General features: G+C 39.5%; 1 protein-coding gene across 1 annotated transcript in view; it reads left to right on the top strand.

Moving 5' to 3' along the window:
* Positions 1-13,675, top strand: part of RASGRF2 (Ras protein specific guanine nucleotide releasing factor 2) — a 152,377-nt gene that overhangs the window by 82,700 nt on the left and 56,002 nt on the right. Inside the window, 6 exon segments of the mRNA XM_031061921.1 lie at positions 443-636; positions 1,818-1,927; positions 4,175-4,293; positions 8,836-8,996; positions 9,985-10,051; positions 10,863-10,999. Of these exon segments, the coding sequence (XP_030917781.1) occupies positions 443-636; positions 1,818-1,927; positions 4,175-4,293; positions 8,836-8,996; positions 9,985-10,051; positions 10,863-10,999 (788 nt within the window).

The raw sequence follows: 13,675 nt of genomic DNA, 5'->3' as shown, positions 1-13,675 counted from the left end.
TTACTTTATTTTCTGTAGGGGTATAACTTTCATATTTATTTTTGAATAATCAGTAGGGATTTCTTTTTTTCCTTAAGACATGACTTCTTAAAAGTCCATTTTGAAGGCAATATGCATATGCAGGGTTAAAACCACAAGATCAGGTGTAGTGGGAATCCCATGTGGGCAGAAATGGTCTGTATATGACAATTCCTCTGCCCTAAGCATTGATTAGACTTGTACTTTTGGTAATGCTATCTGCCCATTAGGTAATCAGAACAACCATCACTGGGCAGGTGAAAGAGATATGTTTAATATTTCTAAGTTGTCAGTGTATTGGAAACAGAACTGATTATAATAATTCACTTCCAGAGAAAACACTGGAAAACACATTTTCTTTAAAAATGTATTTCAATACACGAGTAGCTGGGGGAAAAAAAGGCATTTTTCTGCTTTTTTTAAGCTGACTTATTTGACATTCTGCTGCCAATGCTGAACATATATCAAGAATTTGTTCGGAATCATCAATATAGCCTACAAGTGCTGGCAAACTGTAAGCAAAACAGAGATTTTGACAAACTCTTGAAGCAATATGAAGCCAACCCAGCATGTGAGGGCAGAATGCTGGAAACTTTCCTTACCTACCCCATGTTTCAGGTACACCCTGTGTATTTTTTGTGTATAATTGGTTTTTCTGTTTGGTAGATTCATTTTATGTTACTGACATTGCAATCGACTGAGGGCTCATCTTGCTTAAGTAGAAATACTTTCCTGAAAATTAGTTCGGTGTAATTTATTTTTTTGCTACACCAAGACTCTGCCTGTGGAGATCTCCCCAGCTATGCTGGCTCATCTTTGTTCAGTATCAGGAATGTTGAGGGGGAGTGTGGGATGAGGATGGCACCAAAGAAAATTGGCAAGGAGCAGGTCCTTGACTTGTGACCCTTGGTTATAAAGCCCAGAGAGAGACGATCTTCAGGAACTTAGAACAGCCATAAGCACCTTACTGGGAATTCATTTGGTATCTTTCTCCCTGTTTTGCTCTTGAGTGACTTGGTCTTTAGAAAATGAAAAATAAACTGCAGAAGTTTTGAAAACTGTGCTTACCCTCCTGATTTTTACTGTGATCTGCCTGGAGTAGACATTTTCTGCTGTTTTAAGATGTCTGTGAAGCACTGGCCTGAGAATTTTATGTCTTTTTCATTTAACTTGACATTTTGCTTATCAGAGGAATAGTGAACCCTCTCAGTTTGTGCAGTTATTGGAAAGCCAGATAGAGGAAAAAAAATTAAAAAGGGGCATCAGTGACACTTAGGTTAGGGGTAGTTATTAATATTCGCCCAAGGAGCCATTAGCACCTGCAACAATGCTTTTTTAACTTTTGAAGTGGTATATTTTAAAGTTTTGTGGGTATGGGGTTTCTTTGGGTTGAGTTGAAGCCAGATCAAGGGAGGGAAGGAGATGGTCCTGTTCCTGTGTGATGAGGAATGTTATTATGTTATTGCTGGTGACTTTCCACATGAGCATAGTTTTGCCTCTCCTCCTACATAAATCTTGTTGTGTCAGACCAGTTATGCTGCACCATCACTTGGTTAAAAGCTCTGAAGGGTCCTTCTTTCTGTGCCTAAAAGCTCTGAAGGGTCCTTGTTACCCTGTAGCCTTTAATAGTCAAATACTGGACATTCTTCCATCTCCTTTTGTGCAATGTGAATGTTATCTGAATGCAGACAGGTCATCCGGTATTTTCAATGTCAAAAGAAATTTACATGCTCATAATCTATTAAAATTGAGGGAAGGTATATATGGATTTACTGATATTATATCTTATTGGTTTCAAGATTCCCAGATATATTATAACACTTCATGAACTTTTGGCTCACACACCACATGAACACGTTGAGAGAAAAAGCCTTGAATTTGCTAAATCTAAACTAGAGGAACTTTCAAGGTAAGATTTTTCTACCTTATATCTGATAATTTTGAATTAAAGGTTTTGAAAAGAAAAAACAGCTTTTCTTTATTTTTATTTGTTTTTGCTCTTTTAAAAAGATATGCATTTTAAAGAAAAAGATCAAACCCAAAACAGAAGATAATGAAAAATAACAAAAATATCTCAGTGTAATATTTTGTCTGCTCTATTTTTTTTCTTTTTGGCAAATTTAAATCTCCAAGTGTCTCCTTGTATTTTGGTTAGGGAGAATCGAAATCACTATAGAAACCACCTACTCCTGGGTTATGAACAGAGCAGTTCTCTTTACATAAAGAAATTTTATTTTTATTAATTTAAAGGCAGAAGGACATTTTAAATAATTATGGTCTTGGGAAGTACCTAGTTCTCTATCTGTGTTATAATTTTACTGTGCTAGTGTGCAAAGTGAATTTCATATTTGCTTCAAATAATGCCAGATAAGCAGGAACTCAAGATATATTCTGGGAACTTTTGCTCCCTGTGGAAACCTGCACAATGAAGCTCTTCCCTGAACCCCCAGACCTTTCTCAGATGTTCCTCTCATCAGCCCAGTGAGAAATGTATTTCTCCTCTCTGGGAAATGCAGTTTTCTGCTGTGAGCAAAGAGACCATGAGTGAACTCCAGGATATAAATATTCAGTGTCTGGAGTATTCACTAAAGATGTGCTTGGAGAATATTTAGTTGTAAAAGATCTGCATGAGCAGATAAATCAGCTTTGGACTGGCTTCATCACATAAGTCAGAGTTCACTGCTGATCCAACTGATTCACTGCTGAACACTCAGAACTGAAGTCTGAGACTGACTGATCCTCTCTGCTCATAAAGTCAGTAGAGACCATAAATGTAAAATAAACTGACTCATTTCCATCCCTTTAAGGTAGTTCTGAGGGAGGAGGAGATTCCAGAAAGTGCAGTCCAGTCTCACTTTAGGAAAATATAATTGCAAGAGCATATAAGCTCCTGGGTTGGTTTTAGCACCAAAAAAAATTTAACATCTGTATTTTTCTCTGTAAGGGGAGAATGGCTATAGAAAGAACAATAAGGGAAACGAAATGATGAAATATCAAAGCTGTGGTTGTTGAGGGAAAGGAAAGGAAAGGAAAGGAAAGGAAAGAGGAAAGGAAAGGAAAGGGGAAAGGAAAGGAGAAAGGGGAAAGGAAAGGGGAAAGGAAAGGGGAAGGGAAAGGAAAGGGGAAAGGAAAGGGGAAGGGAAAGGAAAGGGGAAAGGAAAGGGGAAGGGAAAGGAAAGGGGAAAGGAAAGGGGAAGGGAAAGGAAAGGGGAAAGGAAAGGGGAAGGGAAAGGAAAGGGGAAAGGAAAGGGGAAGGGAAAGGAAAGGGGAAAGGAAAGGGGAAGGGAAAGGAAAGGGGAAAGGAAAGGGGAAGGGAAAGGAAAGGGGAAAGGAAAGGGGAAGGGAAAGGAAAGGGGAAAGGAAAGGGGAAGGGAAAGGAAAGGGGAAAGGAAAGGGGAAGGGAAAGGAAAGGGGAAAGGAAAGGGGAAGGGAAAGGAAAGGGGAAAGGAAAGGGGAAGGGAAAGGAAAGGGGAAAGGAAAGGGGAAGGGAAAGGAAAGGGGAAAGGAAAGGGGAAGGGAAAGGAAAGGGGAAAGGAAAGGGGAAGGGAAAGGAAAGGGGAAAGGAAAGGGGAAGGGAAAGGAAAGGGGAAAGGAAAGGGGAAGGGAAAGGAAAGGGGAAAGGAAAGGGGAAGGGAAAGGAAAGGGGAAAGGAAAGGGGAAGGGAAAGGAAAGGGGAAAGGAAAGGGGAAGGGAAAGGAAAGGGGAAAGGAATGGAAAGGGGAAAGGAAAGAAGAAAGGAATAGAAAGGAGAAAGGGGAAAGGATACACTGAATTATAAAGATGAAACAGGGACAGAGGAGGACCCTAAAGCCATGGAAAGGAAATCTTAAATGTGCCCTACACAATTCTAGGCAACACTTTGTGCACTAAGGATCAGGTTCTCTTCTATCAGCTGTGAAGTGTTTGTAGCTTGGTGGCGTCTGTCATATGTGCTCAGGAACAGTCACTAATCTGCCAAATTGGCTCCACTGCTGAAAAATCAAAATGATCACAAGAATGGTTTCAAAAGGAGAAGGAAGAAGGCAGGAGACCTGCTCTGGAGTGATGAGGCGGGTAGATCTGTAGCAGGTGGTGAAGGGCATGCACTGTATCTTCAGAGACACAGCAGGTGTGAGGCACGTTTTGGGGAGATAAAGTGCATTTTTGTCCCCAACAGAGTGATGCATGACGAGGTGAGTGACACAGAGAACATCCGGAAGAACCTGGCCATAGAAAGGACCATAGTGGAGGGCTGTGACATATTGCTAGATACCAGCCAAACCTTTATACGCCAAGGTAAGACATTACTCTGCAAAGCTGCCCAAAGATCATGAAAAATACTGCACTGAAGGCAGCAGGGCTCACACTGCCACCATCAGGCTGGGCACTGCACTGGGCACTTGTCAGCATCCTGAGCCTGCCCCCTGTCCCTGCAGGGTGAGTCACAAAGTGCCCTGAAAACAGGTGATTTTGGGCTGTGGTTGGACCTCAGTTCTGTGCTGGTTTCTGCAGGAAAATCAGCAGCACGTGTGTCGCAAAGCCCCCATGGGACTGTGATTCACATTCTGCCTGGACTGTGGTCCCAAGGGGATGGAGCAGGGGAAGAGCAGCACTCTTCTCCTCTCTGCCTATTGATGGCAGCTTTGGAAACTCTTTCTGTTGAAAATCAGTTACAGCAGAGGTGGAATGTGTTGTTAAGTTCCCAAAAACTCTGCTAGAATAACATTTCCATTTTAAATAAGGGACAGGGTTTTTTTGCCAGGAACTGCAAATTGGTTACAATTCTTACTTGGTGGTGTTTACTTCAGCTGCTTATTTTTCTCCCATTTATATAATATTTTACTTTTGGATCTCTTGAAGCCAGTTACTGGGTTTGTACAAAATAACTACAGATCTGTAGTGCAGGATTATGACAGGTTTTTCTCCTTTGTGCTGAAAGGCATTAAAAATACTCAGGAAAGGTTAGGAATGTAATTTAGGTGCATTCCTTCCTGAAACCTTTTCCAGATAACCTCAGCAGAACATCTGGTATTTGATGGGGCCATATTGCACCTGGTAATTAATAGGCTTTCTGTACATTTTGTAATACATTTTATGCTCTTTCTGTAGTTATGTGGCCAAACTATGAATTTTCTGTAATAACTTCCAATATTATTTTTACAATACTCTAACAATATTGTTTTTACAAACCCTATTAAATTACTTGATTCTTCATTACATGTATACATTTTTAACTCTGAGGTGTTTTTAGAGTTATGAATATGGCTTTCAGAAAAAAACCAAGTTGTTTGGCACCCACAGCCAAAAAATTATAATGCTGTGATTATCCTAGGTTGATTTGTACTATGAAATCTAATTAAAGTTTAGAATTTTTTTAAAGATTACTACAATATGTAATACAAATATGTATTTTTGTTTATTGGGGTTTTCCCATTAAAACTGACTGTCAGTGTTTTGTCTGTGTACCCACTGCTTCATCAGTAAAACTTCAGAATTTTTTCTGTGGGAATCAATCTGCACAAATTACTGTTGTCTTGTTAGTCCCAGGCCAAACCCTGTAAGTAAATTAAATTCAGATTTATTTCTAGGCACACAGTCAGAGGGCAGTGGACAGGAGTCTGTGTTACAGAAGGTTATATCAGCTTATCTGGTGGAACATCCACTGCCTGTGATTCTGTGCAAGGGCAGAAATCTGAATAAAGCAACTGAAGTAATGGAGCCCACTTTCCTTTTACATCTGACAGTGGGGTCACTTTGGCAGTGGTGTCCATCTCCTCTCGTTTGAGTTAGGCTTCCATTTGTTGTGTTGATTAATGTAGATGGCCACGGGAACCTCTTTTCCAGCTTAAAACAGGAGAGAGGAGCCACTACCTTTGTTCAGCCTTTTTTTGTGGATGTTAATGACAACTTTTTAATGTGTTACAGACTTTTTCTTTTTAAGAGATTGATTCTGTTGAGTTGTGCATGTTGAGACCAGAGGAACTGTCCCTGGCAGTGTTGTGCAATGCAGATTGTGAATTCTCATTCGAGTTTCTTGGGGTCTGATTTTCCCTGCCTCTTACTTAGGTACAGATTTTATAGTCAGGCACACAAACAAGTGAGGAACGATTTCTTTGTGAGGCTGCAGGACACTCAGGGAGTCTCAAATCTGTTGACATCCAAACGACTGAGCACCCCAACCTCTCTGTTGCCTTTAAACACTCTGATGCTTCTGCCACAGGCTGCTGTGAATTTACCTCTGCTGATAAAGATATCGTAACCACAAAATCATGCAGTAGCTGAAGCTGGAAGGGACTTTGGAAATTACCCATTCCAGTCTCAAAGCAGCATCAGCTAGAGGAGGTTGGTTTCTGCCATGCCCAGTCAGTATTTTGTTCTTTCCAAGGACAGAGACTCCACAGCCTCCCTGAATGAGCAAGCTCTTCCAGTGTTTAACCCTCTGAGCAGTAAAAACAAACAAAAAAGAGTAAAAAAGCCCCAAAACCTCCAGCATGGGGAAAGCCAGACTGAGCTGGCAAATCAAGACAGTTCAATGTAGACTTCTGAGTGCCTGGGTTTGTTTATAAATCCAACCTTTTTTATTCCTTGGATTGAGCAAAGGCTGAGAGGGTGACTGTTGAAGCATTGAAGTGCTGAAAGTGCTTAAGGCCTGAGACTGGATAAAAATTCATGGGATTACACTATTGTCCAAACTATACTGTTAATGAATGTTCTAAAATTAGCTTCACTTGCTCATTGCATCTGTGCATTGGCCAATTGTGACCATTTTTTTTTCCTTAAGAGGAAATCTGTGGTAGAGCCAATGCCCAGTTTTGTTAACCACTAAAGCCTGATGAGAATGCCCAAGATCCTTACTTGATGTCAGCCATGCAGTATGTGTAGGAGATGTGTTCCTCTCTGCACGTTTGAAAGAGAGAAAATGCACTCTCTGTTTTCTGCTTTTAGAGAGAGGTTTGCTCTGTTTTACCTTATTAAACAGTATTTCAGCTCCGTGCAAGAATATTGTTTAACCTCAGCCCATTATGGCAGCACAGAGCATGTTAGTCCTGAAAGCATTCCAATGAAAATAAAAATAAAGAAATAAACAAAAATTACCAGTGACCTTACTTCTGTAAGCATATCTTATTTATAGGTACTATTACTATACTAAGCAAAGCAGAAACAAAATGTACAGATTGAATGTTGCTTCCCTAAAGGTGTAGATGGAATTTTAGGACTAAAAGTACCCTGGGAATTTTGTCTGGGAGTTGTTTTGAACATGCTGGCCTTGCAGCGTGGCTTGAGGGACAGTCAGTGTAACATGGAAAAGTCACGGTTCCAACATATGGAAATGATCTCCTCCCTCTCTCCTACAGTTGAGGCAGGTTGGCTGCTTGTCCAGGGGAAATGCACAACAGCCAGTAAATATTTATGGGTTTGGGTCAGCATGTAAGTGAATCTGAAATATTCCAAACTCCTCTGCAAAATTCTAGAGCATAACTTCACTGTTGTGTTTCGGTGACACAAGTTGTGTTATACATTTAGTCTAAATGTGAAATGTCTGTCAGAGAACACTGTGTAATTTCCCATGTCAGTAGAAGTTTATATATTAATAATTTGAAGCTACTAAAATATATAGAGAGCTAAATGTAGGAAAAAATGTAGATAAATAGCACCTTTCTCAGTTACTGCAATTTCTCTGTTTGTTAATTTAAGATTGCTTATGTGAACTTTGAGAAAGATAATCCTTTTGACAACACAGAGTAAGAATTGCTAATCTAATATTTCATGGATTATTCTGTCAGGCTGGCATTGTGTCAGGGTGCCGCCACTACTTTGAGCTTTGATGCAGCTGTGCCACTTCGTATCTGGAAGGGGCAGGTCAAAACCTTCTCCTCCTGCTTGTTCTGCTGTGCAGTTCCCTTTACATCATCAGTTTCTTGGTGCTTTTGTGACCTTGCTCCTGTCAGGGAGCTAAGTCAGCCTCTTCCCAGCATTACTTTCATGCTGGTTTAGCTGTGTGAGTACCTGATGCTGGAACAAGGCACGAGCCAGTGTAAAGGTAATAGTGAGGAGAGATGTGTGAGAAGGAGACTAGGAGGTCTCTTGGCTGCCCTGTCTGCTAACAGCAAGTTGTATGGTAGAAATATTTCTGTTTAATCTACAGAGGAGTTGCACTTCACCACCAAATTTAACTCCTGCTCCAAATTTGGAGGTGATACACATGGTGGGATCAATCTGGAAAAGCTGGTCACAGACTGAGATGTGGAACAGCAAGAGAAGCAGAGCTGTCCCCAGCCTGGAGCTCTGCAAAGCAAAATTCAGGCTTATGTAAGCAGGTTCAATTTAGTTCGGGAGTGTTTTACTGGCAACACATTTTAGATGAGCTGTGGAGCACTGACAATTATGCAGTACAAGATAAGAAGAAGAAATGTGCTTCATTTCCATCTCTCTTGCACATGGGCACACACACAAACTCTTTTCCATCAAAAAGAACTTTTCCATGTTCTTTCCATTCTCTATCTCTTTGGTTTGGAAGTGTCTTTTGCAAGTGTAGTGGCTGTCAGAGTGGTGTTTGCTGTTCATTTTCTGATCAATGGCCTCTTAGTGTGTTTAATTGCCTAATCAGCCCTGGATCTAATCTTGCCATGTACACAAGTGTTAGTCTACACTGTACAAAAAAGGGAATCTGTGCAGTAAAAAAGAGATTGACTTGTTCTTGAAAGAGACGCTGATACACATTGATACTGGAATGAAGGGTTGTGTTAATTAATGTAAGAGTGTTCGATGAATTAACAGTTTGAGCATTATCTACTAAATATTACTGTAATACAGTGGATTTTGCACCTTCATTACCAGGTTCCCTTATCCAGGTCCCCTCAGTCGAGAGGGGAAAGCTCAGTAAAGTTCGCCTGGGCTCATTATCTTTGAAGAAAGAAGGAGAAAGACAATGCTTCTTGTTTACAAAACACTTCTTAATTTGTACAAGAAGTTCAGGAGGAAAACTGCATCTTCTTAAGGTATGGACTTCATATTATGATTCAATTTTCAAAATGAAAACGCATCTTTGGTGAACTGCCAACATTTTGCTGTTTTATGGGTTTCATGTGAGCTTTGCATTAGTGGTTATAAACAAAAGTGGGGTGGTGCACAATGTTTAACTGTTTTGTCTTTTCATTGCAAATTATAGAATTCAGTCAATTTTCTTTTATTAGACTCAGTTAATTCTAGTAAACTGGGGATTAGAAACAATGCATTGATGTATCTATTTGTTTGAAGTGGTGAATAAATTCAGTGTATGTAGCACTGAATTTAAGTCAGTTTTCAGTGCATAAATCAGTCAGTACAACCCTGCAGAATTGCCAAAGAACATTTTCCAGAGCTCTAATAAAATTAATTTTCAAAGTCAATTCAGTTTTCCTGAACAGCATGTTCTCTTAAAATAAAATGTCATCTAAGAACAATCTAGTTATGTTTGTTGAGAATCTGTCTTTCATAGTGCTGGCTTGTGGGTAAAGAGATGTTGGTAGTTCATGGGGTGGGTTATGTTTGAATGGAATTTTAATTTGGCATACCAAGAGGTTATTAAGGGTCATGTGCTTTCCCACTTTGCACCTCTTACATAGTTCAAGTACTCACACAAAATAAATAGTATCTAACAGAACCTTTAAGAAAACTTGTATACATTTCACTTAAATTCAGAAGATGAAATTCTAGTTAACTTTTTTGGAACTCGTGAGCAAGTCTGTGTGTGCCATAAATTAAAACATGGTAAAAGTCAAAGAAGTTTTGTGCATTGTACTGTTAATCTTCTGGATTTGGAAAAACATTATATTTAATCAGTTTGAGTTTAGTTCTTTAAGGAAAAAATGTGCATCATGAAATTGATGTATCTTCCTCAGAGCTCTGAGTAATGTAAAATGTTAGAGTCAGGCCTGTCAACATTTAAAACACCTGTGACAAATGGGAATAAATAACATTTGTGTGAAATGTGCTCTGTTTCCACAGACAGGAGGTGTTCTGTCTCTGATAGAATGCACTCTGGTCGAGGAGACAGAAGCTAGTGATGATGATTGTAAGTTAAATTCAGCTGTCAGTAGTAAGTACAGTTTCTAGTTTCCTAAAATTAGTACACTTTTTTATTTCTTTCATAAGAGCAAATAGATATGTTGTTGTGAAACCAGTAGAATACAGTGTAAAACTGATCCATTAAAATTGCTGTTCTAATAATGGACATGCTGGCTTGGATGGGGCATTGTTTTGTTGTATTTGTACCTGCTGTTAACACCCCTTACTGGATTTTCAAGAGGGTTGGCTGGAGAAATGTGGCTTTTGTATTCAAGTTCACCCAGAGCATCTCGGAAAAAACAAAAAAAAATTAATATTTTTGAAAATTAAAAAAAATTGAAAAAAGCCTTAAATAAGCTGCATAATAATTTGCTTTCTGGAATACATGGGAGTTGACTGATTTGGAAGAATTAATGGGAACTTTTTTGCCTTGGGATCCCCACAAATCTGGAGTACAAGCTTATTCAAATGGCATTACAAAATACAGTCTCAGGCTGATTTTACTGTTACTCCTTTTGTCTTCCATCCTGCAGTTTGTCAAGTTTTACACCTGAATTGTGAAAGTAGTTTTATTAATTTGAGTGATACTTGTAGTATGGTGAGGATGTATTAGCATACAAGTGTTATAAGAAACTTTATCTTGAAGAGCAAATCCCAATATGTGAACAACAAAATGAGTTGTTGAATACCTAATTGGGTTTGCTCTTTGTCAGCAAGATGTTTTATAGCTTTTCCATTGTAAATGATATCACTGTTTTCTTTGCCTTACACTGTGACATTTCATGGTGTGACTTTTTTCTTCCCCTCTGGCTGTAAAGCAAGAGGTTCTGGGCAAGTGTTTGGGCACCTGGATTTCAAGCTGATAGTGGAGCCCACGGATGCTCCTCCTTTCACTGTTGTCCTTTTGGCCCCGTCACGGCAGGAGAAGGCTGCGTGGACAAGTGACATCAGCCAGGTACCTCTTGGTTTGAAAAGCCAGGTGTCTGCTAAGGAAGGCAGGAGCCTCCCTTGGAATGGAAAATGCAAACCCCCTCCCTCTGAATTACTGTAATTTTGAAATTAAGGGGCTCTCAGGCAAAGATATGGGAATGGAGATAACAGTTCTGTACTAGGAAAAATAAAAATACACAAAACCAGCACTGCCAGGGTCAGACCATGCCCTGCTCCCTGTGTGTCAGGGGGTGGCACAGCCCCATCCCATGGGGGCTCAGCCCTCCTGCAGTGCCAGCTGTGCTGCTGCTGCAGCAGGGATCCTGCACAAGGGGGGAGTTTTCCTCTGCAGCTCCAGGGCTGCTGCAGATGGGCCTGGGCTCCCTCTGGCAATGCAGGGCAGCAGAAAGCTGCTCCTCTGGCAATGCAGTGGGCAAAGGCTGCTGTGCTGCTCCAGGCTCAGATTGGATCCAGGTAGGAATGCTTGGCTCCTCCCCTGGGCGCAGCATCTCCCCATGGGATGCTGGAATTGGATCAGCCCTGCAGGGACACTCAGTGGCCATGGACAGAAGGTAATTAATAATTAATGGCCCATGGACAGCAGAGATCTCCTGGAGGGAGGATTGGCTGTGGCAGAGATAAAGAACACTGCCCAATGAGCAGAAGAGAACTGCCCACCTCTAACACATGAGAATAGAATCCACACCCCCATTTCCAACTGAAGACCTTTTCTCATCTGGTTTTGGTGAGGTCTTCCTTCACTCTGAGCTGAAAACCAACCTAACAGAGGGGTGATGAACACCTTTGATTTGCTATGAAAAACCATTAATGCTGCCTGTTCTCCTCAAAATTCTGTCGTTGCATTTGAGTCACCAGGGAAGTGTGTTTCTCAAAAACAGAGATGGGGTATAAATTTCAAAATTGTCCATTAACAAACATAGTGGAAAGAGAGAGAAATTGTCCAAAGAGAGCCCATCTAGACACATATTTTGATTTAAGAAGATGGTTTATTCATGTGCTGGTTTATTCATGATTTTCATACAGATCAAAACCACCTGAGTCCTAGTGTGAAAGTGGTACCATACCACATCACTAATGAAGTAAGAAAATGAGATAAATTCTTTTTTCCACCAAAAATGAATGCTAACAAACCATTATAAATAATTGCTGAGCATTCTGACAGTGTGCAGGAACTGTCAATGTTGTGAATGAACAAAAAGGGTATTTAAATTTTTTTAAATGTCAGGGATAAGTTGTTGGGGTTTTTTTAAATTGCTTTTTACTTTAAACATAATAGACAAACTTTGTCATAATCTATTTGTGGAAAGAAGTTGAATGCAAAAAAAAAAAGGCAAAAACAAAAACCCTGAACTTCCAGCTAACCAGAGCTAAATCAAGGCTATTTGTGTTTTGTTTATGCACAAAAACAAGAACATACATCTCTCATAGTTCTGAATTCAGGTCCTATCCTCTATTAATTTAGAGAGAAATAGCTGATTAAAGGAATATCAGCATGGAATGTTATGCATTTCCAAAGTTGCTATCATTGCTGGCAACATCTCCAGATGAATCATCATCATAATGAGGAGAAATTGCTTAAAAAATAAGAATTCTGACTTATTTTGTGCGAGATTAACATTTTTGAAAGAACAAAAATAGGCAAATGGAAATCTCAAAATACAGTATGAGCTACAACTTGCTGTCTTACAGACAGACCTGGTTGGAGAATTTTTTACAAAACAGATTTTCAGGGAATTATTGTTGTTCCATTGATATGTAAAATTACTGGAGTAATTTCCTGGCACAGATAGACCATTTAAGAATGCTACTAAGTCGATTCTTAGCCTAAATTATAATAATTTAAAAAATCATCTGATACAGTGATTGGTGCTAAGGTCTTCTTTGAAATATTTCAAGATCAAATAGGGGAAATATAAGTACTTCTATTAAATGTGTTTGTCACTGCTTTTAGATAATGATTTGAGAAAATCATATGGTGAATTACTGCAGCTGCACTTTCCAAATAATCTTAAAATCCTGAATTGAAACCCACATAAAACTGCATAGATGATATTTTAAATTTAAAACTGTAGATATAATCTAAACCTGAAGAGGCCTGTGATTATCAGGTTTGAGCAATCCAATATCAGTCATTGGTTTGAAATGAAATGTTCCACATTTCATTCTTGAAGTCATGTATTCCTGAAGTCAGGATATATGTATGTGATAATTTCTGAGACTCCTTTTTAATGATGTAAAGAGATTGTCCATATATATATTTTTTTATATATATATTCATAAATTTATATGTATACATATATATGTATATACATATATGGATAAGTAAAAGTAGAAAGTATAATGAAGACAAGAGCCCTGTAGGGTTTGGTGGAGGTCCAGCCCCTTCCCCAGCTCTGTTCCCTTCTTTGGGCGCATCTGAACTACATAAAAGTACACTTAAAAGTCCCTCCTAATTCCCAGCCTCAAACATTTATACAAGAGTTTGCAGGCAGCAGCTTGGACAGCTTCCTCACAGCTGCGTTTCACAAGGAGCACCACTTGAAATTGTTTTTACAAATGGAAGCTTTTATATTCTCTTTTAGTCTTTTGCACAGAGGCAGACGTTAAGGTATTACTGTACCCCTTGTAGTAGGAAGCATTCTGACTTTTTTGTGGTCTTGATTTCTCAAGCTTACACTCT

Source organism: Geospiza fortis, unplaced genomic scaffold (assembly GCF_000277835.1).
Source record: "Geospiza fortis unplaced genomic scaffold, GeoFor_1.0 scaffold43, whole genome shotgun sequence".
Classification (NCBI taxonomy): Eukaryota; Metazoa; Chordata; class Aves; order Passeriformes; family Thraupidae; genus Geospiza; species Geospiza fortis.
Note: the sequence above shows the minus strand (reverse complement) of the source record. Positions and strands in the feature narration are given on the sequence as shown.